The sequence below is a fragment of the Lathamus discolor genome, chromosome 16 (assembly GCF_037157495.1).
Source record: "Lathamus discolor isolate bLatDis1 chromosome 16, bLatDis1.hap1, whole genome shotgun sequence".
In the NCBI taxonomy this organism is placed as follows: domain Eukaryota; kingdom Metazoa; phylum Chordata; class Aves; order Psittaciformes; family Psittacidae; genus Lathamus; species Lathamus discolor.
This window is the reverse complement of record NC_088899.1, coordinates 5,256,923-5,283,922: the sequence shown is the minus strand read 5'-3', so window position 1 is coordinate 5,283,922 and position 27,000 is coordinate 5,256,923. Positions and strand designations below refer to the sequence as shown.

The 27,000-nt window shown below is 47.9% G+C and overlaps 1 protein-coding gene across 1 annotated transcript in view; it reads right to left on the bottom strand.

Moving 5' to 3' along the window:
- Nucleotides 1-27,000, bottom strand: part of SAMD11 (sterile alpha motif domain containing 11) — a 109,306-nt gene that overhangs the window by 70,427 nt on the left and 11,879 nt on the right. The window contains exon 4 of the mRNA XM_065696615.1: nucleotides 5,633-5,811. Coding sequence (XP_065552687.1) covers nucleotides 5,633-5,811 — 179 coding nt within the window. The remainder of the gene's footprint in view (nucleotides 1-5,632; nucleotides 5,812-27,000) is intronic.

Here is a 27,000-nt window from a genome sequence, read left to right as displayed (position 1 = left end):
GCATTTGCTTTCATTCTCACAGTTCACCTTGCTTTCTGCTCTCCTATCTCCTTCCTGGGCAAGAACAGATTTCTTGCTGGTTTTATCCTGCAGCATCCCTGGGAAGTAAGTAGCCATCTTCCCTCCCTCTCTCCCCCATCAAGTGTATGTCCTCATTAGGGCAATGACATGCTTCCTGGCACTCTGGACCAAGTCCAGCCTTTGCTTCCCAGAGGGTTCTTTAATATATTTATTGAATACAGTGACTGTTATTAAGTGAGAGAGAAAAAGGGGAAAGGAGGGAGGAAAGAGAAAGGAGAACAAAAAATAAAGGGTTGCAGAGGAAGGAAGAAGGGATTAACAGCAAATAACCAGTGGAAGCTGTGTAAGAAGTGTCATAAAGCAGCAGAATATGTCTCCAGCCACAAGAGGGGCCCTGCCTCCCTCCCCTTGAGTCATAGCAATTAGAAGAAGGGCTGTCGGATCTAATCTAAGAGCCTGGTTCACGGCTGGAGCCCGCAGCCCTGCTCTGTCATGTGTCTCGTTTCTCTCCTGCTTGGAAGAGCTTGTCAGCTCAGCCGAGCCCCCAGCCATGCTCTGGCTTTGGCAGCAGGTAAAAAGCATCGTTGTGTGGTATATCCTGCCATGGAACAGCTCCACGGGAGCAGGGATGTCACACAGGGCAGTGCTCCCAGTGTTTGGAAGCAGTTCAGATAGAGGCCAAGCTAGAGGAGGAAGGTAAAGGCAGTGTTTTGTGCATTGCACATCAGCTGAGAAGGCACTGGGGCCTCAGAGCCCTGAATTCCAAGCAGGTGCTTGTGACAAATATAATGGGGGGGGGGGGGTGCTTGGGTTTGATCTTCAATCAATTAGGGAGTCAAAGAGCAGCAGCCTTATGGGATGTAAGAAATAGCTTTCCACTTAGAAAGGCAGGTGGTGAAAGGCTGACAGCCACGAGCCATTAAGGCTTAGTGGAGGTCAGTAATTTCACTATTAGAAAATGGGCAGAGAGAGGAGAATTGCTGTCAAACCAGTCTGTGAGGTGAAGGATGCTGGGGGACAGGGGAGAGCAACTTGCCCCTGCCTGGATGCTATCCATGTTCATGTTCGAATAGGGGCAAGGAGAGAGTGTCCCATCACTCCTTGAGTAAGCATCTTTCATTTCAAATGCTCTCCTCTGGTCTGAAGTAGCACTAATGTCATGTGTGACATGCTGCTGACAGGCCCAGAGAAGCTTTGGGGTGTGTGAGGAGTGACATAAAAAGCTGAGGAAGGATTTAAGGGCACAATGAGCTTTTCTAGGAAACTGCTTCTCATGGCACAGACACCCTGTTACAGGACAACTTTCACTGCTCCTCAAAACGGCTTTCATTTCAGAGCAATGGCAAGGCAAGGAACCCGCCTGTTGTGTGCTCCCATTGTAGAACCTGCTCCTCCTTCTGCTCCCAACCCACGAAAGAATTTCCAAGGCATTTTTGCCATACATAGAATCATGTAACCATAGAATAGTTGGGGTTGGAAAGGACCTAAAGATCATCCAGTTCCAACCCCCCTGCCATGGGCAGGGACACCTCACACCTGACACCTCTGTCCGACACGGCCTTGAACACTGCAGGGATGGAGCACTCACAACCTCCCTGGGCAACCCATTCCAGTGCCTCACCACCCTAACAGGAAAGAATTTCCTCCTTAGATCCAATCTAAACTGCCCCTGTTTAAGTTTGAACCCGTTACCCCTTGTCCTACCACTACAGTTCCTAATGAACAGTCCCTCCCCAACATGTCCTATTGCTACAGCCCCATTTGCTATCCTGCCCGCTCTCAGCTCACTGTACGTTTACTGATATCCCAAAGGATTCCTTCAGAGGAAGGTCAAAAAATTCCACCATTTTAAACAGGTTCTTAAGTATTTACTGCCTCTTATTGTTAGCCAAGCCATCCCACTTGGCTGGGGACTTACAGCTCTGCGTGAGCAGCTCCTAACCTACCCTGTTTAAATCTCAGCTGCTATCATTACATTTCCCCCCTTCTCTTCCCCTCCGACACTAATGAGAAATGCCAGTCTTTAAAATCCAAATTCAATTCATACACCATAAGACAATGCTGGGCATAAATCCAACAGCATATGAGGATCTTCCTGTTGAAGTTGAACCTTACTCTATGGCTATGCTGGCTTTACACTGGTTCTTGGGGTAACATAATGGAGACCCTTGAAGGCAGTTTGAACCTCAGTGTGGAAAAGCTCATGGACTTTTCTGAGGTAATGCATCTATCAGTGTCGGATGGAATATTCCAGTGAGGTTAAGGAAGTTAATGTTCTCCAAACTATTGCAGAGCAATGGGATTTGTCATCTCAAACTTCCTCTGCTTTGCTTATTTTGTGCCTAGGATAAACCAGAGCAGTAACAAAAAAGCATCTCTGGCCAGAGAGGGGCTCTTCATTAGGGACTGTAGTGACAGGACAAGGAGATGGGTTCAAACTGAAACAGGGCAGATTTAGGATAGATCTTAGGCACAAGTTCTTCCCTGTGAAGGTGCTGAGGAGCTGGCACAGGCTGCCCAGAGAAGCTGTGGCTGCCCCATCCCTGGCAGTGCTCAAGGCCAGGTTGCACACAGTGGCTTGGAGCAAGTTGCTCCAGCGGAAGGGGTCCCTGCCCGTGGCAGGGGTTGGAACTGGATGAGCCCATGCTGCTGGTTCTGTGATCCTGTAACTTTTAGTTTCTCTTGCTGGGAAGAGGCAGCTCAGGTCACAGCCTGTGAGGAAAAAGGCTTCATGAAGCCCCGGTTTCTAATTGAAGCCTGCTCTAGTTCTTGTACCACCTCAGCTATACCGGTATCATTAGGACCAAAATAACCACGCAGGTGACATGGCTGCAATGGTGCATGTAGGCAATGTTGTAAAAGAGCCAGACCTTCAGGAACCAGAAATGTGATCAAAAGAAAAGGGATTTTCCTCTGCAACACTGTCCCAATCCTCTTCAGAGCTGAGTGCTCACAGCCTGTGTCAGCAGTGACACGGTTTTGCAAGGGCTTGGCTGTGTAATGAGCTGGCATGCACTGACTTCAGTAACAGTTCCAGGTCTGCTCCTTTCGAGGGCTGCAACAACATCCTGAGGCAGGTTTTCTCTGCTTCAGATCTCCTCTGAAGGCCACTACCATGGGCAACTGCCTAAGATCATGGAGACAATAACTGTCAAAGGCTATGGTGAGGGACCAGCCAAGAAACTAAGCTTCTGACTCATATTCTAATCCCTAGAGTCTTTTCTTCACCAATGCCCAGACCTCAAAGTAGCAGAAAGCATTCCCTCGTGCCAACAGCAGAAGGAAATGGTCAATATAAAGGAAATTAGGAATAGGAGACAAAAGAAAAGCCAACACTGTACAATGCAAGCGTTTATAATGGCACATGAATGCAGGTGTGCACGAGGGCCATCCAGGGGAACAAGAGGAAAACACAGGTTTGCTCAGGCCCTGACCTTGTTTTCTGCTATCACAGTTTAACCTATTTCTTCCTCTCAGTGGGAGACAATAAAACCTCAGCCCAATCCATCACCAATGGGGGAGGATACAACAGGTGAATTAACAGCAGCAAGCAGATGGGGCATTGCCTCTGATGGGCCCCAGCTGTCATGTCTGTGAGCTGTCTGGCCTTTATGATGCTGCTGCTGTCCCTGGAGCCAGCCCCATCACACCTTCCACCCCTGTCCCTATAATGATGCTGGGAACAGGCAGAGCGTGCTCCTCAGCAGGACTGGAGTCACATCCCTCTCCATCCACTGCTCTTGAGCCAGTGGAAATGGGCAGTCTGGGACAGGAAGGCTGGGAGACCCATTTGCAAAGGATAAAATGCTTGGAAACGCTGAGGGATTGGAGCAGTGGATATTCCCTGCCTGGACACTGAATTACGTGCTCTATCTCTGTTGGTACTGCACTCATTGAGCTGCCTGCCCCTGTCTGCCCCAGTTATTCCAGCTCTTCCCCTACACACTCTACCAGAGCTCCCAGGAAAATGGAAAGGAGCAGAACTGTACAAATGCAAGGAGAGTCTAAACTATCTGGGAAGAATTATGCCCTCCTCTAAGGAATCAAGACAAAGCTTAAATAAGAGACCCTGAGCCAAACTGCTCAACTATTCTATGAAACTGATTGGAAAGCACAGACATGGTTAGCTGAGGGACTGCTGCCTAATAACTATTAAGTATTTCCCCTTCATTTCCTAATAAACAAGGCAAAGCAATTACAGTAATTAAAGATTGAAGATAAGAGCACTTTGTATTGGGGGGCCGAGCATATCAATTATACAGTGAGCGTGTGGTTCTCCCTCCTAATGAGACAACCCAGCACTGTCATTCTGCCGCATTAAAAGCATAATTAAAGGGGGCAGGAGAAGAAGGGCAGGTCACCAAAGCTGATGGGGAGGGCTCCCTCCTCTCTGTGGCTCCTGCGCACATGCATTCCCCAAACACCTTTACGGTTTCAGGGTAAGAATGAGGACCCAAAGCTGCAGTGATAACCCCACACTTTAATTACAGGTGGGTTTTATGAGAGGGGCTGGTTACTGTTTTGTCTCCCTGCTTTCAAGCCCTCAGCTGCTCAATGTACCAGCATCTGTTGGAAAGCAAAGGGCAGGGCGGGGGGGGAATAGCTTATCTGCTCAGGAGCAAGAAACACATAAAACATAAGAAAAGCAATTACATGCCTTCGGTTTCCACTCCTCTGTTTTTATAGGGCTTGTCTTAGAATCGGAGTGATTTTATGCATCAGAGGAAGATGACAATCAAGATGAGTGGCAATGATATGCATGGGAGGCTGAGGCACACAGCCTTCAGGTGTTTATTTTCCTGTAGTTACAGGTCTTCTAAACATCATCTTTTATCAGGGGGATGAGAGAACCCAAAATTCTGCAGCTGAATATTATGGGCACTGAGGCCCAAGTGACAGTAACCCAAGACAACCCCTTCCCTTCTTCTTTTAAACCTGCATGGCTCCAGGCTGAATGTAGATGGTACTGAGAAAGACACCACCAAAATACATGAGAACTGAGATGAGACCCAGTATCTAAGTGACTCTTTCCTACTGCAACTCCATTACTTCTACTTCTAGGCTACAGAGGCACTCAGGATCAGAGAGACCCAGCTATGCCCTTTGACACTTGTAGTCAGTAACACGTAATCCGTGCTGCTATCTCCTTCCCAAACTCTGTTCCCCAACACTGAATTATCCAGTTTATATTAGATCACAACTTGGAGACAACTGAAAGCAAAAGGCAGGACTTTGGATCCGGACACCTCTGTGTATTTTCAAACAGCTATGTAAAAAGCCTACAGATGACTTCCTGGTCGTGGAATTCTTTGGCCTCATCAGACACAAGGACAGAGAATGCTGGACAGAGGATGAAATACAACTGACAATCTGCAAATCCAGACACCTTTAGTGCAAACACAAGGCTCCATAGAACCCTACTCACCCCAAACAGGAGTGAGTAAGTAGAAAAGAGGAGCCAGCTACTCCTTCTGAGGTATAATGTGACATCTGCACTTGAATTTCAGGCCCTGGAGGCGACTCCATTGGCAGCCCACAAAGGCTGGTCACCCGCTGCCCAGTTTTCTCTGCCTTTGCTCTTGCAGTGCAGCACTCCCTGGGAGGAATTTACCTTCTTTTCATGATACTGATGTGGAGATCCTCCTCCTGCTTTACTTCAGGGTGCTGACCATTGCTCTTATCGCTCTCTTCGCTGTCGTCGCTATGTGAGAAAACAGAGGTCAGCTCTTTCTTCGGGATCTTGGTTGGAGGTAAGGGGATCGTCCTCTTCTCTGCCAGGCGACCCCGGTTCTGCCACAGGATGGAATTAGGTGCGATGGGCAAGGGCAGGAAGAGAAGACAAGAGAGGAAAACAAGAACTTGGTTAGGCAATGGAGGGCCAGGCAGCCTCAAATGGCATCAGCGCAGGTTTCAGGCTGATGTTGGGTGGGCAAAGGCTGTGTTCACTTTGCAAATGACTTTTCAGCAGAAGCACATTTCTAAGTAGTTCTAGTTCTAATCAAGCCATGCACTTCCAGCCTCTTCCCACCTCTTCATTCCTAGGTTGCATCTCATCCATGCCAATAGAAAAGGGAGATGGCAGCAGTCTCTCTCTCCAGAATATTTCCTATTGTCCATTAACATAGCAGACTGGATTACATTAAACCTTTGCCAGCAGCCCAGGAGGACGTGATCCAGATAATCTAGACCACTTTTGACTGCAAAGGGAAAACTGCCTCCGCCAGCCAGCAGCAAGGTTGCCCCTCACACCAGTGAACAGGCCACATCAATTCATCTTGAATTACTGAGGCTCCTTCTCACTGTTCATTTGCATGCTCAGGTGAACCGAGCAGGTCCTGCCTTGTGCAGGCCTTCCCTAGGTGGTCCTGGCAGTGTGCTCCCCTTCTGACATGACACAAGTAAACAGCAGGAGAACCCCCAGGAGGCAAAAGCTGCTTTCCCACTGCATGTGTATTTGTGTGCAGAACGCAGCACAACACAACCCCAACCTCCCGGCCTGCACGTAGTGAGAATGTGTGACAGATTACTCTATGTTTGTACCATTTGTATGAGCCTAGTGCAGCCTGACATAGAGCCTGATGGGTTTTAGCTCTCACTGTGACAGAATACGTTTCCAGCACTTGGCGTGTTTAGCTTGACCTGTGATGGACCAAGACAGCCGTAACACAAGAGGAAGATGTACACAGAGACACAAGGAGACCATCATGTCATTGCCCCCCAGAATTCAGCATTTTAACAAACACAATCCTGAAACTGGGAAGGGAACAACAGTGAGGGGAAGTGAAGAAAAGATTCCTGCATGTTCCTCATACAGGTATGCAGGAATACTTCCTTCAATAGGACTTCCTTCGATAGGACAAGTCATAGAGAAGAAACATGACCTTAGCAAGGAAGATAAGTGTGTGGAATAGGTGGAGTAAATGCAGAGTAACAACTAACTGGTAACAGGTTCTCTGAAACATGGACTCCAACTTTCCATATAAACCTGGCAAAATGGTCCTGGAGTCAGCCTGGCTCTACAGGGGAGGATGGAGGAAGCACAAGTGCTGGAAGAGCCCAGGCTCTTTTAATTAAACGAATGAAGAACTTTCCCCAAATACAAAGCAAAACCTTCTTGTTTACCTCCATCAATAAATTCCATTTGTGGTCATTACGGGGAGCCCTGATCGCTGTGATAATTGGCTAAATCCATCTGGAAGGCATCACCCCAAGGAAGCGCATTAGCTTCCCATTCTGATGCACATCCAAGCCAAGAACACAGGTGTCTGTGAACAGCAGACACCCAAGGGAGAGAGGAGCAATGGGCCAGACTAGCTTAGAAATGGGAAAACACATGGATGCAAGGAAAACAACACACACTTTCTTCTTTGGCGTGATGTGAAGAAGACAAACCCATGGACAGCAACAAGGTGAACGCTCCTACACCTCCAAGTATCCCAAGTACTTGGATGAAGCTGCAGAGGCTTTGTAGTGAGTTCTAACCCTGTGGGCTCCCTCCACAGTGGCAGAGATACACACACAGAGCCCTGTGCACAGAGGTTTCTCACTGTCTGCTCCCTGAAGGAACATCTCGCACAAAACACGCATCTCCTACCCTTAAATACTTCTTGCATACTGAGGGGTATTTCCACCCCTGATCCCGTTCCTGTTCCAGCATGTGCACCAAGCTTACCCTCTGTGTAAACCACCTTAGTGACTCCAGCTAATGGACAGCAGGGAGGAGCAGAGGCAGGGGGAGGAAGAGCAAGGAGGGCAGTATGTGCGCCAGAGTTCAGTCATGCTGAAAAGCTAGGACATAAATCAGCGTGAGCTTTATCATGCCAGAGCTTTATATATATATATGTGTGTGTGTCTGAAGTTGCAATTTATCATAACAATTAAAGGGGGAGGCGAGGGGTGTGCAAATTTCCACTTCAAAATAATCACAATTCACTCCCTGCTGTGACTCCACAGCCTGAAGAGAACAGCACTGAGCAGACACTAAAAATCATTTTATGGCCATTACGGTACCTTGGAGCAGTTACCAGGTCTCAGTGACTGCCCAGGGACTCATCAGCTCTAACAAGAGTGAGAGTGCAGCAAACAGGGAGGCAATGAACCCAGAGCAACAGCCCACCAGACCAGGAACGCAGGTTCCCCCTCCCCTGCTCCTCAGAATGCTTATTCCTTCCTGGAATATGCCTACAGCTGCTGCGCACATAGACACCTATATATAGACACACAGAGATATATAAGCCTATATATGTAATATACAAATATGTATGTACGTATCTCTATAGATATCCATATGAAGACAGGCTGAGAGCTGGGCTTGTTCAGACTGGAAAAGAGAAAGCTCCTGAAGGGGAGACCTGAGAGCAGCTCCAGTGCCTAAAGGGGCTGCAGGAAACCTGGAGAGGGGCTTGGGACAAGGGCCTGTAGAGACAGGCCAAGGGGAATGGCTTGAACCTGCCTGAGGGGAGACTGAGCTGAGCTCTTAGGCAGAAGCTCTTCCCTGTGAGGGTGCTGAGGCGCTGGCACAGGGTGCCCAGAGAAGCTGTGGCTGCCCCATCCCTGGCAGTGCTCAAGGCCAGGTTGGACACAGGGGCTTGGAGCAAGCTGCTCCAGTGGAAGGGGTCCCTGCCCGTGGCAGGGGTTGGAGCTGGATGAGCTTTAAGGTCCCTTCAACATAAACCAGGCTGGGATTCTATGATATTACCCAACGCACAGAGCTTCTTCCTTTAAACATGAATGGAAGAGAGAACGTGCACCTGCACCTGCAGCAATCTCTGCTCACAGATGACCTGCACTGCTTTTCTTCTGACCACAGCAGTTCCAGTGTCCCTGCAAACACCTGCATTCCAGCACTGGCAATGCCTTTCCTTTTAAGTTGTGTTTATTTTGTACTTGTGCCATTAGGTTTGGGGCAGTTTATTTATTTCTTTCTGACGTTTTCCCCATTCCCAGAAAATTAAAATAGACCGAGCTAATCAATTTTGCCTTTTATGTTCATCTACAGTCAGTTTTGAATCAATTGCACTTGCTTAATCTGTTTAGAGGCATTCACAGGAGATACACATTACTTTTAAATTAAGCACAAAGGTAGCCAGAAGCCTGGGCCAGAGCCCGCTACAATCAATTGTCTTTCCATTGACTTGAAAAGGCACTGGTCCAAGCAACAAAGAAAATACACTCATCTGTGAGAAGCACTCTCCATGCATGGACTCATCCCTGTGACTATGGCTCTTGCTGAAGCCCTTTGTCGCTTTGGTACAGACATAGGACAGGCAAGTACCTACAGAGCTGAGCAGTATGTGGAGGTACACAAGCAGTCAGGTTCAAGTTTATCAGCCATCACCTGGCATGCAGTGTACTTAAAGCAGTGTTAGGTGCAAGAATACACTCAAGAGTCTTGCAGTGGCATCGCTATGTAACGGGAGGTACATTAAGATTTATAGATATTTGATGTAAACCTCATAATCTCACATTAAAAAAGCTTGTATTTGTGTGACAGTGTCATTAGAGTGATCTCACAGAACCACAGACTGGTTTGGGTTGGGACCTTAAAGCTCATCCAGTTCCAACCCCTATCACGGGCAGGGACCCATTCCACTGGAGCAGCTTGCTTCAAGCCCCTGTGTCCAACCTGGCCTTGAACGCTGCCAGGGACTAAATCTGAAGGTTCGAGTACTTTCAGAAGCAAACTGCCTCCTGACTTGTGGATGTTCACTGCAATATCTGATGCTTGGGAGAACAGACCAATCAATAAGGCACCTTCTGCAGAGCATCAGGCACCTTGGGACTCTGGCTACCCCTGTTAAATAGCTCCATTTCTACACACATGAAGGGAAGGGAAGGGGAAGGTGGGGCTTTGCCAGCTGGCTTCTTTACACTGGTAGGGCTCTTTTGGCTAGTGGGTCATAAGGAGCATTTTCTATAGCTCCAGAGCCACCAGCTGCTAGTGCAGGAGCAGCACCCCCGGATGAAGTATATGGAGCACTAAATACATCTTATAGCTCAGCCCAGCAAAGCCAGGCTGCCTGCCAGCTCCCTGGCCGAGGGAGTACAGGCAGAAGGTGGTATAAGGAACAGATTCCAGCCCTGAGAGCAGTGGGAATGAAGGATGGATCCTCACTGAGGACCTGTTCTCCACAATACATCTGTGGGTGAAATCCAGCCAAAACCCTGCTGCAGTTATCACACGGGTGCTCTCCCCTACCCTGCACCGCCTCCTCCATGCCTGAGAGGAGTCAAAGATGTTTGCTGTCAGGACAAACACTGACTCAGCTCAGGGGAAACCTCTTCCGAGCCTGCACCTCCCTTTCCTAACACAAGGATTTCCCCACCCCTTGGACAGAACATCACTTCTCCTCTCCCTAATGAGCGTAACCAGGAAGTAAAAGGTTTCTACAACTCCCAAAGCCTTTGCAAGGGTGAGTGTTGAGGGCACTGCAGAGCTGCCTCGTGTATTAGGGCTCCCTTTATACATTGTTAGAGATTAATATTGTGGGTTATGATTCCAGCTAACGAAACACAGCTGGAGATGGAGTCAATAGCCCTCTATTCCCCAGGCATGCCCAGCTCTCCACCCAGGCATGCCTGCGTCAGCCCAGCCCTCAGTCACTCACCACCTCACCCTCCCTGGGTCTTCTGACACCATTAATTGCTTTCACTGCCTCTCAAAGCACTGGCTGGGTGGGGGGTGGCTTTGTTTTCCCCAATCACAGACAAGCACACTTCCTTGCCCCAGGAAAAATCAGATGGGGACCAATGCGCTGTTGCAAGCTCCCCATTACCCACGTCTAGAGATGCAGCTGCAAGTATAAATCCCCACAACCTGGGCACAGCGGTGGGTTACCTGAGTGGAGAAACCTGGAAGCCTGATCACAAAAGCATAGGAGAGTCAGAAATATGGAGAAGAAAACGGTGGTGATGTTCCTTCCTTGCAGATAACAGGAGGGTGAAATTCCTCTCTATGTGGCTACGTGGGGTCAATAGAGCTACAGAATGCAATCTGTTCCCCCCACTCATCCAATCCCCTCGTAAGTCTCCCCTGGAGCCGTGTGCTCCCAGCCAAGAATACCGAAAGCCCAACAGTTGCATAAGATCCCTGGGAGAGCTTTGCAGATGGGATGACGGGCGGGGAGCATCGGCCTGACTTGGGGGAGAGACAGGAAGGGAGGGTTAGGAAAGGTTTCCTGCCCTGGGAGCTACTGCAGCAAGGTCAGAAGAGCTGAACGCCCTGGTGCGACATTCAAAGCCAGCCAGGAAAGGAAAGATTCCTCGCAGAGAGAGTCCCTGGTGAGCATTTAATAGATCCCAGCAATGGAAAGGAGAGCTGCAAGGCAAAAAGCTCCATGGAAAAGGAAAAAAGCACATGAAAGCAAAGCTTTTCCAGTCCACATGAACTGACAGCCAAACCCTGAATGGCTGATCCCACAGGGAGTTGACCCAAGAAGAGGAGCAGGTGCAGTCCCTATGGACACCACTTCAGCATCCCTTTAAAGCACAGAGATGCAAATGCCCAAAGAGTTTGCATATTGATCAAAGCTGTTTGCAAGAGGATCCACATGCCCGTGATTCAACACTGATTTCCACTGGATTTTATGCAGCACATGCATTCCTTCTGTATACGTAGAGCTGGGAAATACAGGGAACAGACCGGGAATGCTGGGGGAAGGCAGGAGGGGAGGTTTGCGTGCTGCCAATGCTGGGAGCTGAAGAATGCAAAATCTTTTCCATATGTGAAGGAAATCCTCAAGTCCAGACAGCGTTTTCGCTCGCTTTTTATTGCTGCTAAAGGTAGGGAAAAGGAAAGGGGGAGGTTCCGAGAGCCTGGAATACTTTTCCTTTTACTTTCGCAAATAATAAACCTGCTCAAATGGCTTTGGTTAGGGAAATTACCCCGCAAGGGAGCCCACACATCCCCCTGGAGGGAAACTGCCAGGGTGTGCATCTACTTTCAGCTGCGATGAGTGTAAACACCTAAGAAAGGGTCAAGCTGCCTTCCAAGATAATCCCCTCTCTCCCCTGGGCCTTCATTAGACGTTCCAGGCCGATGTGCTACCAGTGCTTTGGTAGCAAAGCCAGCGCAGGCCCAGTTGTGCTGCCCTGCACTTACCAGCTTCTCCATCAAACCTGAGGTCAGGGCCAGGAGAAGCTGTCCAGGTCCTCACCTCCTGTTCAGTAAGGAACAAATGAATAAAAGAAGAGCCAGCAGCCGTCTGCTGCATCTATTCTCCTGCCTCCCCCTCAGGTGCAGGCCAGCCCTTTAACCTGACCACTAACAGGTTTGTTATTCATCTGCTCTTTCCAGTGGCATCAGTGTTACACTGGAATCATTCCAGCAGGGGAGGGATGGCCCAAAGTACAGAGGGAGCAAAAGGGAACAGAAAGTAATGGTGAGGCACAAATAAAGGCAGTTCACACCACAAAGACTGTTCCAGGTTTTGGGAACTGTGCTCATCAGAGTCTCTTGGAAGTGGTTTACACGTGCTGGCAATGACCAGAGGCCAAGTTGAGGAAGCAATTCAGCATACAGCTAAGAGCTGCAGCCAGGGGGACAACAGGTTCTGGGAATAACGGTGCTCCAGCAGACTCTCTAGGCCTAATCCTGACAATCCTGACGACTGGATGGGGCTTGGAGCAAGCTGCTCTAGTGGAAGGTGTCCCTGCCTGTGGCAGGGGGGTTGAAACTGGATGAGCTTTAAGGTCCCTTCAACCCACACCATCGTGTGGTTCTGTGAAGCACAGCCGGGGCTCAGTGGCAGGGTTTGCCTATACAGAACATGTTCTGCAGCACCACTCCAGCCTCTGGAAGGACCCTTCTTTACAAATTAGAAGCTCTGACACCTGCTGCATGCTGCAAAGTGAAGCTACAGCCTCCCTGGAGCCCCTTCCCTGGCACAGAGAGCCAAAAGCAAGGGGAAGCTGAGCCAAGAAGCCTGTCATCTGCTACAGCGATGCTGCCACTGTGCAGTACTTCTCATTTGGAAAGCACAACCTGGTTTGTAAGCTCTGGTTATTTAAGGGCTTTTAACACAGCTGGAAGGCCAGTGAGGAGCACCGGGTCTGTTCCACAGTGGTGCAAAGTGTGATGGAGATATGTAAGCTGATGAGCTAAGTCAACAGAGAGGCCACCGCAGAGCCAGGAGCAGCCCGCTGCACTTCCAAAGCCAAAGGGGCAATATATTCACAGTCAGTGTGGAAAAGCAGCTCTGTGGACCCTTTCCAACCACCACACTGGATTACAACACCTCAGCACTAGAAGGGTGCTATGGTCACAAATACATCCTTGCAAGTAAAGAGCAGCTGAAGAGGATGTCCTCTCTCCCTCCCAATCTTATTGCCTTGTATGTGCACAGACATAGCCTCCACTCCAGACAGCACAAAGGATGTGGCTCTGGTAACTGGAAGAGACTGACAAATTCATCCTTACCTCCTTTACCTTGACCAGTGTCAACATGTACCTGTGACAAAGAGCTGTCCAGGCACAGAAAATCCATCTCTTGGGTTCCCTGTTTGGAAACAATCAGTTCTGCACTAATGCTGCAAACAGCATTTACACTGGCATGAGACCCACAGAACCTCCTTAGAGAAAACCCTTAATGAGAACCATCATTCTGGGGTGATGATCTGATTTTATTCCACTCCGTGGCAATGAATTGCCCAAGATTTGCTGTGTGGATGCCAAAATGAGGGAGAACTGAGAACAGTTGTGTGTCTGTCATCATCTCCCCTTCTCCCCCTTTCACTAGTACCCTTCAGCTGGCTAAAGCACCCCTTTTCTGTCCTTTAATTCACTTTCTGAAGCTCTGTCTCCCTTCCCCACATCCCTCCCACCCTCAAACCACCGCAGACATCCATGGAAACCGCTGCTTCCATTTCCACTTTGTGATTTGCCTGCCACACCTGGGGGATTTCCCAGCAAATTGTATTACTTTATTTGGTCAATTGGCCTACAAATTGATTTTCCTGTACAAATAATGAACATTTATGGTTATTTTCCCCATAGACTGCTTTATTTTCCATGTAACAAAGACTGATTTCCTGCAGGTTTTGAGACCAGAGCGTATGATCTGCAGTTACTGTGACCCCTGCTTGATGGATGACAAGGACTCGATGCACAACAGAGGGCTTGGGGTTTTATCCTGGTACCAGACCAAGTAATTCTACAGCATGTTTACTATAGGGATAAACTGTATTGTTTTAAGAGAGATTCAGTCCTGGGACCAGCTAAGCAAAGGCAGATGAGGTGGGACAAAGGGCAAAACACATCCTGGGAGCCACTGCAGTGCATCCACCAGCACATCCACGTCCCCAGAGCATCTCAAATGGCAGCTCCTGCTCATTGCAACCTTTGGGAACACACTGCAAGGACCTTCTTTAACCTTAATTACATGATTGTGGAGGCAAAGGGAGGAGGACTCGGGGAAGAAAACCAAGCAGGAGTGTGATTTGTGGGCAGGGATTGCAGTGTTGTTCTGCACTTGCCTCCCCAGAGATGCAGAGCCACAGCAAGAGCTCCACAATACATTTCATTGCCACTAATGAGAAAATGACTTTGGAGACAGAGCCTGGAGCAAGTTTTGAAGGTCACTCCCGCAGGTGTGGAAATGAACTGGGCAAGAACCAGGGTCCAAACATAAGTTATTCTACTTAGACCACAGTGGATTATTTGCATGCAGGGGGGGTTAATAGCCTCAGGGCTGTGGAGTGTGTCTATGTTTAATTTAATACATCTCCATGGCTGAGGCTGCTGGGCACAAAGGCCTCTCAGCATCAGCACTGCAGAGAAGTGATGATAGGGAGGGTTCCTTAGGTGAATGTGAGAGAGAGGGTGGACACAGGAGAGAAAGTCAATTATCCAGAGTAAATCCTGACTCTCTGCAATTCCGTATCCCGGTCCTCAGGGGGTGGGTTTAGCCCATGAAGCCTGGCTTCCAATCCAATAAAAAATGAACTGATTTTGAACAACTACTAGAGATGCCTCCTTAGAGTTTTAATACGTGCTCTTCAGCTTCAACAGCGGAATGAACGAAAGGGAAGAGAGTCTGAGAGTATCAAGCATGAGGCTAAAAGCATGCCAAGTTCCTGCTTAGCTTCTTAGGCTCCGAGGAATCTCTCCCTTCTTGGCACTGCTAAGGACTGATATGTCCTCAGTCTGTGGCTGACAGCACCAGAAAGAGGTATGTCCCAATTGAGGATGACAGTTGCCCTTCACATAAGCTAGTCAAGGCAAGGATGCATCTACCACCACAGAGTGTGCAGATCACAGAATCAATAGAATGGTTTGTGTTGGAAGGGAGCTTAAAGCTCATCCAGTTCCAACCCCCTGCGACGGGCAGGGACGCCTTCCACTAGGGCAGGTTGCTAGAGTCGCAGGTCCCACTTAGACCCTGGGGACCAACACAACCAAGGATAAACCAAAACTACTCACAGAAATATGCAACCAGTTGGCTCAGCACATCAGGGGCAACACAAGATGAAACCGGATGGTTTACAATACATGTGTGTATATAACACTGGGAAATGAATGACCAACAAATACAGCGCCTTTCTGACGAGTATTTGACTGGGAGCAGGGAGGGTTGGGAGTTGTATGTTGTGAGGATAAACACAAAGAGAATATGAAAGAAAAAACCAAACAAACCCCAAGAGAGGTGAATAATTCATCAAAAGGATAAAAACCAAGAAGCTGGAAGGGAAAAAAAGGCACGAAATACCAAAGGGAAGAGTGTTCTGAGCAGGTGGAAAAAACCCATCTCTCCTGGGAGGGAAACTAGAAGGCAAGTTAACTGGAATTAAGGGGGGGTGGGGTATGTTTTAAAGGTGAAACATCTTGTCTGGAAACTGGTATCTCTCCTCTTAGGGATTTAAGTGTTTCTCCGAGGTGGGAAACAAAGTCTGTGCCAAGCTGCTGACAGAGGCAGCGGGTTCTTAGGTGGCTTCCAGCAATGCTTCCACCATGGACATAAAACTTCAAGCAACCAACCTGCTCACACATCCAACACCTCCTCTGAGGCAAGCCTAGTTTCTTTCACCCAAAGCCACCAAATCAAACAACCTAATGTACATAAAGCCATGTTAGCATAACCTGCACAGAACTATTTGCAGGTTTTCTTCAGAACTCGCTCCAGAAAAGGGTCTATAGTTGGAAGCTTCCTGATGGCAACTTTTGCAGCTGACATTCACTGCTTTAACACAGCACACCTGTGTGAAATAAACCCCACCCAGTTTGCAGTGTATCCTCCTGGCTTTCCCTTGTATGAGTCTACCACCGCAGGCTGTGGCTCCTTCCCATCACATGAAGGATGCTGACCTGGGCTTGGAAAGTACCTGGCTGGGATAACGTTGTAGCCCGCTGAAGGAGGGGAGATGTGGGACTCAATAGGTGGCACTCTTCCTTCTTGAATCAACGCGCTTGGGTACACTTGGCCATCAGAGGTGCTGGAGAGCAAATTTAAGGTCCTGACTTATTTACTTGGTGATTTTCTGGGCCTGTGCAAGTCAAAATCCCAGCCAAACACAAGCTTTACCAATTACACTCTGCCAATCCTAATTCCCCCCCTGCAGTTCCAAGCAGACACAGACTCCTCTGCTGCCGCGTGATCCTCTTGTGCGCTGCTAAGCAGCTCTGTCCTAGCCGGAGAGCATCTGCACTGGAGATGCCTGTGAAAGTGAAATCCCACCCAAGGCTTGCTCCCATCCCATCTTCCTCCTGCAGAACCCTCCAGTTCCAATTAACAGCTCTGGGCTTTCCTGCAGACACGGTGCATACAGCTCCTCCCAAGGGCACCATGGAGAAAACCTGCTTGAGGACTCTGTGTCTGCAGTGCAGGGTGAGTCTGTCGCCAGCAGTTTCTCCTCTCATTAACCAAAGCCAGCAAAAAAGACAAGTTTTGTGCCCCAGAGCAAGAGGACTTGTTTTCTAAACCTCTTCAGGGGCCCTCCATAAGGAATTAGTCACGGAGGTGAGTAATACCAGGATTTGACACAGCCTAGGAGACTGAGTAGTCATTTGACAGGCTAACAAGAGCATGGAGTAGCTGCTATATTTAGGTGCCATTAGCATGCACATGTCTTCACACATTTCTATGGGCACACCTGTGTTCCCCTGGGTCCTCAAGGCATGGGAAGGGAGCAGCTAAAAGCCAGTACCTTCCCCATTTCCCAGGGAGGGGTAAGGAATGAGGGGATTCTCTTCTCCCTGTTTTATCCTACCAAGTTCAGAGCCATTTACATCCTGAAAGTAGACCTGATTTATGCGCTCTCTGTGCACCTGTATCCAGAGGCAGATAGGGTCGTGTCCATTCTAGGTTGAAGAACAAGACAAAGCGAAGGACCGTATCATGCCCCAGAGTAGCTTGTCACACAAAAAAGCCTAGGAAGTTTAGCCACTGATTTTCGATTGCTTCCCATTTGCTGCATCTCAACTATTTTCAGGGAAGGACTGGACCCCTGCAGGCTGAACTTAAAACTTCCTGAAAACAGGCTTGCTTTCCCATGTTATTTCCCGGAGACTCTTGGAGTCCATGCACCATCCAGGACAACAGACCAAAGAAATAGTGCTCTGAGCTGTCACAGGACAGAGCTGGAAGGACATAGAAAGGTCCAAGACCTTGGATGTCTTTACATGCCAGCTCCATATGATACCTGCAGTGGTACTGAAGATGTCCTGCAATAGCACAACACAGGGTGTGATGACATTAGCACTGCTAATACTTACTACAGAGATGCATGAAGCATCCACTCGTGCTCCCCTTTGTTTTCCCCTCAGTGCCCATTTCCCAGCAATTCCTGAATCCAACTGAAAACCATGTCCCCTGCACCCTACAATGTCCCTGTGCTTTCAGCTGTGTGAAAAGAATCAGAGTCATAGAATCCAAGAGGTTGGAAAAGACCTTTAAGATCAAGTCCAACCATTCCCCAGCACTGCCGAGTCCACCACTAAAGAAAACAAGCAAGAATACAGGGTGCAGTTGCAGTCTACCTACTGTGCTGGGTTGGTACTGGGATAGTACTGGGATCCCTACTGCAAACACAGCTCAACAACAGGTCTTGCCAAGGAAAGCCCCTGTGTAAGGAGGTGAATGCAAACTCCTTCAGGTGGATTTAAACAGTTTCTCTGGATTTCCCTCACTTCACCTCAAAACAAAAGCAGAATACAAATGTCAAAGTACAGCACAACATCACTGGAACTCCATCATGCAGTCTCTGCAGAGGCAAAACCAGCACAAACACCCGGTTCGCATGGATACATGGATGGATAAACAGCCAAAATAAGACTTAACCCAATGAGGGTCAAAAGCTTACACCCCTTGGTTGTGGAGCCACAGGATTAGGTCTGAGAGGCAGCTCTGGAGAACTAACTGCCCTATTAAAATAAATAGGGATCAGGTGGACAAATCCCTGCAGCCATTTCTAAAGGCTCAGCTCAATCTCCCTCTGCTCTGTATTCAGGCAGGTGAGCCATTCCCAAACAGAGAATGGTAAGAGGAGAGCAATACCAGGCACTCCAAGAGGCAGCGTCTGGGTTGGTTTAGACACTCGGTGCCAGCTGAACCCTAGAAAAGTCCCCTCTAGAATCACATTTAACGCTGGGAGGGTGAAAGGAAGGCAAGGACAGTATTTAAAAATACAACTTAAATGAACGATTGTAGATCCTTCAGCAAAGACTGCAAAGGTGGAATTCTGCCCCCTTTGCAGGCTACTCACTGTTGGCTGATTCCTGCAGCCTCCTGAGGTGTTATTTATTGAGCCCAGGAGGTCAGCTGGAAAAGGGAGAAGGGGAAGGAGATTAAAGGAGCTCCACCTCCCTTGGAGGAGGGATGCAACTGCTCAAGAACACCTTATTTCCAGGCAGCTGTGTTGTGCTGGCACCACTGGTGCTGCCTGTCGTACCCTGAACAAACAGGCAAGCAGTGAATATGCTTTTGAACCCAGGAACACGTACCATGAGCTCCAGAGCTGCTGCTTCTCTCCCGTTATCTCCTCCTAGTGCTAGGTGCTAAACAGAACAGAAGAACAAACCTGACCCCAAGATCTCTGCTGCTGAACTAAAACCAGCACTTGTAAAAGTATCTGACAGCTTCTCCACCTCCTCTTTCTTTGGCATTTTCCCTTCATGCTAATTTTATTGCAACAGTGGGTATTTCAGAGTGTGAGACAAGTTCTCCTGAAGCACGTTTGCAACTGCTCTGTTATTCCCTTCTCGATTTTAGTCAGTGTTTCGGGTACCACAAAGAGATACAGATGTGTTTTTAACCTAATTACTCAGAACAGCCATGTCACCTCATGCTACACAAAGGGGTTCCACTTGACCTTTAGTGAACAGGAAGGGAGCTCACAGTGCACTGCAGCAGCTCTCTGCAGCCTCTCGAGAGGTAATTCAGCAGTGACAAGGGGAGGAGAATCACCTCAAATACACTGAGGTCTGGTCAAGAGTTCTTTATCCAAGCTGGGACATGCTCTCACTGTGCTTTTTGGCTTCCACTCCTAAGAAGTGGACTTTTGCATATGCAAAACTTAGCAAAGGGCTGCAAACTCCACGATCACGTTGTTTCTATAATCCTACTGATGACCATGGTCTAGGGGCAGTGGAGATGGCAAAGAGGGCAGGAGAAACCAAGAGCCAGCACATAACCTGCATCAAGCTGTCCCTGCCTTCAAAGGGCCTGTTTCTCAATGCTGACAGTGAGGCTGAAGCCAGGGAAAGCCAGAGCCATGCTAATGCACATTCCCTTCCAGAGCCTGTGGGTATCCCGGTGGGAGTTAACACAGCATTAACTCCCACACCCTCCCCTTTATGGCTTTTACTACACAGCAGGAGGAAGGAAAGGTCTCTTTAGGCTCCCTGTGAGAAGTGCCACTACAGCAGCTCACAGAGGGAAGCTCTGGAAGCAAAGGTTTGGGGCTGTGGGAGCTGCTGAAAATCCATCCCATTTCCTTCAGGTCTTTATGCTTCCAAGCTTGATTCCTCACCCCTTCTCCTCCTTCCCAGAAAACTTCAGTGTAATTGTCTGCACTCAGGAAGGCTTCCCTTAGAGGCATGATACGGTTTCAACTGAGGCTCTGGAGGTTTATTCTCATCCAATCTTCCATCTGGAATGACTAGCCCACATGGATAAGCCACGAATTCCAGGGAGAGGGATAATCTATATGGGCCAGAAAGGCAGGCTGGAATTTCTGACTGTATTTCTAATTAATTGCACAGCACTTACAAGCAAATGACGGGTGTTCTATAAATCCAAAAGAATTAACTAAAACAAGCACAAGCTAAATAGTAGTTCTGTATGTGCCATGCATATTTAAATATTCAAATCAAGAGCGTGATATTAATAAAATCTCTCAAAGTTCACACTGATATAAACCAGATTTATTGTGCTATATATAGTGCAGCCGGGCCTTATAGCATCGCAGAGGTGGCAAAAGCAATAAAGCCCTAATCTGCTCGTAGGCAAGCAGCCATATTCATGTTTGATGGGTTCACACAGGCACAAAGAACTGAAAACTGAGCTTTATTTCCTCATCTTCTAAGGTCTGTAATGAGAAACTGTTGCTGGCTTTGTGCAGATGACATCTACCTACTCTCACCTAATGTAACGGGTACGTAACACACCACACGTATGTGCTCGGCATGGTGATGACCGACTCTTCCAGGGCAACATTCACTCCAGTGCATTCACTCAGAATCCATTTAAACCTTCAGCCAGTCCTAAGCTGCTCTAGTTCATGCCACAGAACAAAACCACCCTCAATTACTATGGGAGAGCTGTATAGTAGAAAGCATCTTCCTCTGCCACCTTCTCCTTCTGAGCCATGCACCGAATGCTGCTCTGCTAAATCCCAGGGATGTGATTTCATTCCAAACAAGTTGTTCCAGTTACGCAAATTCCAAACTCCAGGAGACAGGAGGGCATCCATTAAAGAAGAAAAGGGGAAGCCACTTCTGTCTGCCTCAGTATCTACAGCCAAACCCTACCTGCTTACCCCTGATAGGGTAACTCCCAAGTAGGAGTCAGGTTGGTGGCTTGATCTTGATTCAGGTCCTTTGGAATCACACCAAAAGTGCTGCCACAGCACGGCCTCTCTCTTTGGTCAGTCTCAGCTGACAGGTACTGCTTGAGTGAGCCATGAAGACTGAGCATCCCTTCTGCTCCCTAGGAATAATGCCTTTAGTAGGGGAAGCAGAGGGGGGCTGACACAAGAGAGGTCTGAAGGTAAACAGGGTATCTACTAAAAGGGAATGGAGCCCCCTAAAAGGGGCTGAACTCCATTTCCAGCTCTCCTAGATGATAACAAGGGGTCATTTCCTCCCCTCATGCCCCACTTCTCCCTCATCTCTTCCATTTTTCAAACAGGGAGTTCCATACTGAAGGATGCAGCACCTCATACTGGTCTCTTTCTGGCTATAATAATAAACCCGCCCTCCTCCAAAAGCACAGTTTAGGTGACATGATCCTGCAAGAGCAGCCAAAAAAGCCCCCAAGAAACACCCACCTAAATGCCAGCACGTTTCATGCACTCTGTGGAGCTGCCTGAGTGATGTCCCATGTCTTTTTTAGCTCTAATTACCAGGATTCTCTGATCAAGGTGGAATTATTTGCTGATCAAGGATATTATTGATTCCAACTCGTTGGCCTACTGGGATCAATGTGAATGGCATAGTAGACCCTGACAGATTAAATACTGTCAGAACATTCCAGGGAAGCTTTGAGGAAAGATTCTCTTCCTGTGTTACTGCCTTAGCATATGTCAAGTTTCACAGCTCGTGAGATATCAAGATGTTTCACGCCAGCCAAGGCTAACAGCACAGCATCTTCATGCAAGCCAGTGTCAGGGATGCTTCTCTGTACAAACACAAGTCCTGTGGAGAGGTAGGTGGAGGACAGGGTATTTCCTGATGGTTGCTTCAGCAAGCAGTGAAGTTGTGAGGTCCAGATGTAGCACATCCCCACCTTTGCTGTCGCACATACAATCCTGTCCCGACACCTTTCCAAGATCATTTAGAGCAAACACGGAAGGAAGGTAGATGTGATTGTTTAAGGAGTTGCAAGCTTTGACAGAACACACCATGATCACTTCTTTAGAGAACTCAAACACCCCCTTGCTTCATAACCTGGCAGGAGACAGTGAGACTTGGCTGAGGGATCAGGAGAAAACAAAAGCAGCCACACAAGCTGGAATAGCATCTAGGTGGGGGGAAAAGCCTTGGCTTCCATATGAAAGCCACAGAGGTTGGTTTTTGAAGCCCAACACATCTATTCATTACCTGAACCCGCAAGCTGTAAGCACTCAGGCTGGCAAGCAGCACATACCACAGTGAGACGACGAAGAGAAAACATCTTCACAGAGGCCTAATGCACCACCAGCTGATCCACGCCAGGTTCCCGATTAAACCAGCACTGAACACGAGCAGGCAAAAAGGCAGAAGTCCCACTGGAGACATAAAGCAAATACTAAGGAGTAACAGACTTGAAGACAGCTGGACATTTCATCAGCAGAATCTGGGGTGAAGGCCTTTGTAGTGGTGAGGGCCTGTCCTTCCCCACCCCTTAGGAAGATTTTAATCTTCAATAACTGCACGTGTGATTTTAATGATCCCTTTATTCAGGGGAGAACTCCCAACTGCTTTGTAAACAGTGGCTTAGAAGGACAGGAGGTAACAATGGTTCCAGTCCATTACTAGATGGGAATCAACAGAATCTCAGACTGGTTTGGGTTGGAAGGGACCATAAAGCTCACCCAGCTCCAGCCCCTGCCACGGGCAGGGACCCCTTCCACTGGAGCAGCTTGCTCCAAGCCCCTGTGTCCAACCTGGCCTTGAGCACTGCCAGGGATGGGGCAGCCACAGCTCCTCTGGGCACCCTGTACCATAAGAAGAATGCCCAGTAAGTATCTGGTTTCTGCACTGGGAGAACAGAAATGGAATACTTCTCATTCCAGCAATGAATTAGGTTTCCAAACAGGAACTTCCACAGCTAGATAGGTTTAACTCAGCAGATTTAGGTAACTTGCTCTCAGAGAGTTTCCAAACAGTGAGCAGAGAAGCTCTTCAGATGCTCAGATTTTTAATGAGGCTCAGAACAAGGAGGAAATCCAAGGTAAATGGGAAAACACAGCCCTGTGCCCCTATTTCACAAAGTGTAAGCATAAGCAGAATAATCCAAGTAATTTTATAACCCCCAGGAGAAACAATGAAATAGAGGAAACCAGACAAGTAATAATGAATTAAAGGAGGGTGATATAAGTTATGCAAATTAAAGCTTGTTAATGGAAAAGATGTTAAACTAATATATCTTTTTCTGCTGAGACAATAGTGCCAGGGTGATGGGCTCAGATTTCTGAAGTTATTTGATCTTACAGCACCCAACTTTCTGAATGAGAAACTGGAGCAGGACAAGTCACCACGGCACAAACTAGATGGATTACAAGGTGATTAAAAGACCTTGGAATACAAACATGGAACTGATTCTCTCTAGTATTTTTACTGATGACATGGAAGAACACCAAGAGCCATCACCAATGGTTAACACAGAGAATATGAGAGTTAATGACAAGTAATGAAATCCCAACACAGGGTGGGCCAGTGGTGAAAGTTGGCATTTTAAAGGCAGGGAATATTATCCCAGGAAGAAGTGATTGAAAAGCACCCAAGGGTCAGGGTGGGAACTGGGTGAAGAGGTTTATCATGGGCAATGCCCTTGCCATATCAATAATGTGGGTATAAATGCCAGAGTACTAACCAGAGCAGGAAGATGATAGAGTGCCTGCATTTCAAGGCCATGCGAGGGTACCAAACAATGCACAGATTCCTGATAGGAAAGGGAGTATAAGGCACATGGACCCGGAGAAAACACGTTTCTGGGTAAGCCAAGTTCAACGTCCCAGGGTAAGAAGCTGCATTTGAAAACAAAGTCTGGAGAAAGCTATGTGGGATATCCTCAGAAAGGAACAGGGAGAGGCCCAGACACCAGGCTGCCAGCCCGGAGTATTCACTACTCCACTCCGCAAGGGAGCAGAGCCAGTGTATTCAGGATGATTATCCTGAAGTGCAGGCTATGGGTTTGATTCCGAAGTTACAAATCAGGTTTCCGTGCTGAAACAATGAGTTTGCATAGCTCTGGCTTTGGCTCTGGATGCCTCTCTGTCTGTAGGAACATGCTGCCAACCGACATCTCTAAACCTGATGCCTTACATTGGGTGGGATATTCAGTGGTAATAAATGGCAACCAGCCAAAGCAAAATCCTTCCCTCCAAGTGCCCTGTGCTTTGCCACTGAAGCACAGGGCTAGCAGCCATCTGATATGCTCCCCAATGCCAATCCACAAGAGAGCCCCAAGTTCATTGTGCTCTTTGGTGTCAGCCAGCTTCATCCAGAGAGAAAACAAGCCTTTAGGAAAGGAATCAGTGAAACGACAGGAAAAGAGATCCAAAAAAATTAAGGGCAACTTCTCTGGAATACAACTTAAAACATCCCAGCAACTTCAAGCTGGAGTGCAATCCTCACCACAAAGAATTCTGCACTGTGTATGTTTCCAATTGGTTTTCCTTGTCAGTGCCAAAAGACCTCCCCAGGTGGAGGCTGGGCTCCAAACATGGGAAACCACTGAAACAACTGATACCTAGCCTTTTATTACGTACCGAACTCCTGTGTGGTCTTTACTATACCACTACTGAAGTTAGGAAGTCAGATTCTTGCCTGGCTGACAATGTGGATCCCCCCAAAGCTGGACAGGGGGCACGTGTGAGCCCATGTTCACATCATGAACATGTGGAGCAGATCTCTGGGCAACCGAGTAGGATTGTCCCACTTGGAGCTGCCACCTGCAACAAGTATGAACACTGGGTCACTTCCTTTCATACAGGAGTTCCTGCTCTATCAGTAGCTACGCTGGATGTGATACAGCAGCAGCCTCTCTGCTTTACATACTGCAGGTATACCTGGGGCCTTGTTTCCCAAAGCAGGCACAGCCAGTGAAGAGCAGGACAGGTAAGAAACTTGCTTTGCTTCTCCTGCAGGGTAAAGTCCTGAATCCAGCTTTTTCTGTACTTTGGAATAGTCCTGGCTTTGCTTCCCTAGTGGGATTTGTTACTTCATCACTCAACTGATCTTCTCAGCGCACATGAATCCTGGATAAAGGCAGGGTGCATCCTTATGGACCATGCAAAACTACTCTCCCATCAATGCATCCTGTCTCTCTGTCAGTGAGGGTGGAATTACACATGGTACAGATCAAGAGAGAGCTTAGCCTTAAGATACAGTACCCAAACACAAACATTTCTCAAGCTCTGTCCTTCCCTCTCTATTTCCCTGTGATATGAAGGGAAAAACTCGTTTTCCCTCATGTTCCTAGATTGGTGGGATGAGCAGTCCAGGGTTTTAAGAGCCTTGTTGTTCCTAGATTGGTGGGGTGAGCAGTCCAGGGTTTTAAGAGCCTTCTTGTTCCTAGACTGGTGGGATGAGCAGTCCAGGGTTTTAGGAGTCCCATCACAACAACAAAATTGCTCTCAAGATATAAGTATTTCAGGATCACACTGCTAAAGGAAAAGCTCAGCAACTTATAGAGCATAGAGGCTCAAATACCCTTTAAACTTACTGGGTTTTACATTCTATAAGGATTTAAAGACAACAGCAAAGTCATCAACAAGGGAACTAAATCCTCTCAAAGCAAGGATGATTTCTGCCCTCTGCACACACCAGGGGAGAGAAATGCTTCCCAGCCTCATAGAATTACTGCACTTACTTCTGGCAAATCCATCACAGCAAGGTGAGACTTCAAAAGACCAGATCCACACTGCTGATGCAGGCAAGTGCAGCTCCATAGACTTCCAGCCCTGAATTACCAGCTCAGGAATTTCAAGCCAAAAACATTTTAAGGAATCATTAAAAAACCCAGACCAAATGTATTACATTTTCAGTCACAATTAAAAGCATCCTTGTAAGGAGGATGCAGGCTGCCCTTCTCATTCTGCTTCTTGACTGCTTTGAGATCATGTCCTGTCCATTGGGCCTCCAAAAACCTCAGCAGTGCTGTCTGGAGCAGCAGCACCACCCAATAAATCAAACCATCAGCCCTCTGCTCTGAGAGAGCCCATTTAGGCTGATAAGAAACAAAGCTGCTGGAGGACCAGAACACACTTTGCTGGTGTCCCCGGATGCACACTACATTTGATGCAAGCCATGGTAGTCTAAGGATGAAAAAGAAGTCAGCAGAGTTCACCCGATGTAAATCTAGACTGAGGGTGATCAAAGTCCAACCCTGCACTCACACTGCCATGCTCGTTTAAACCCACATTTACTTTACATCACGACAGGATATTATCAATCGATTCTATTGCAGCTAAACAGGAACATGGCAGGCATGGATGAGGTCCCAACAGTTTTAGGCACTGAACACACACAACTACCAACCCCTCTACTCAACCTTGGTGAGGCCGCATCTGGAATATTGCGTCCAGTTCTGGGCCCCTCTGTTCAAGAAGGACAGGGAATTGCTGGAAGGAGTCCAGCGCAGAGCCACAAAGATGATTAAGGGAGTGGAACATCTCCCTTATGAGGAGAGGCTGAGGGAGCTGGGTCTCTTTAGCTTGGAGAAGAGGAGACTGAGGGGTGACCTCATCAATGTTTACAAATATGTAAAGGGTGGGTGTCAGGATGATGGAGCTAGGCTTTTTTCAGTGATATCCAGTGATAGGACAAGGGGCAATGGGTGTAAACTGGAGCATAGGAAGTTCCACGTTAACATCAGGAAGAACTTCTTTACTGTAAGAGTGACAGAGCACTGGAACAGGTTGCCCAGGGGGGTTGTGGAGTCTCCTACACTGGAGATATTCAAGGCCCGCCTGGACAAGTTCCTGTGTGATGTACTGTAGGTTACCCTGCTCTTGCAGGGGGGTTGGACTAGATGATCTTTTTAGGTCCCTTCCAACCCTTGGGATTCTGTGATTCTGTGATTCACAATATACAACTTATTTCCTTTCTTTCTTTGATTTAAA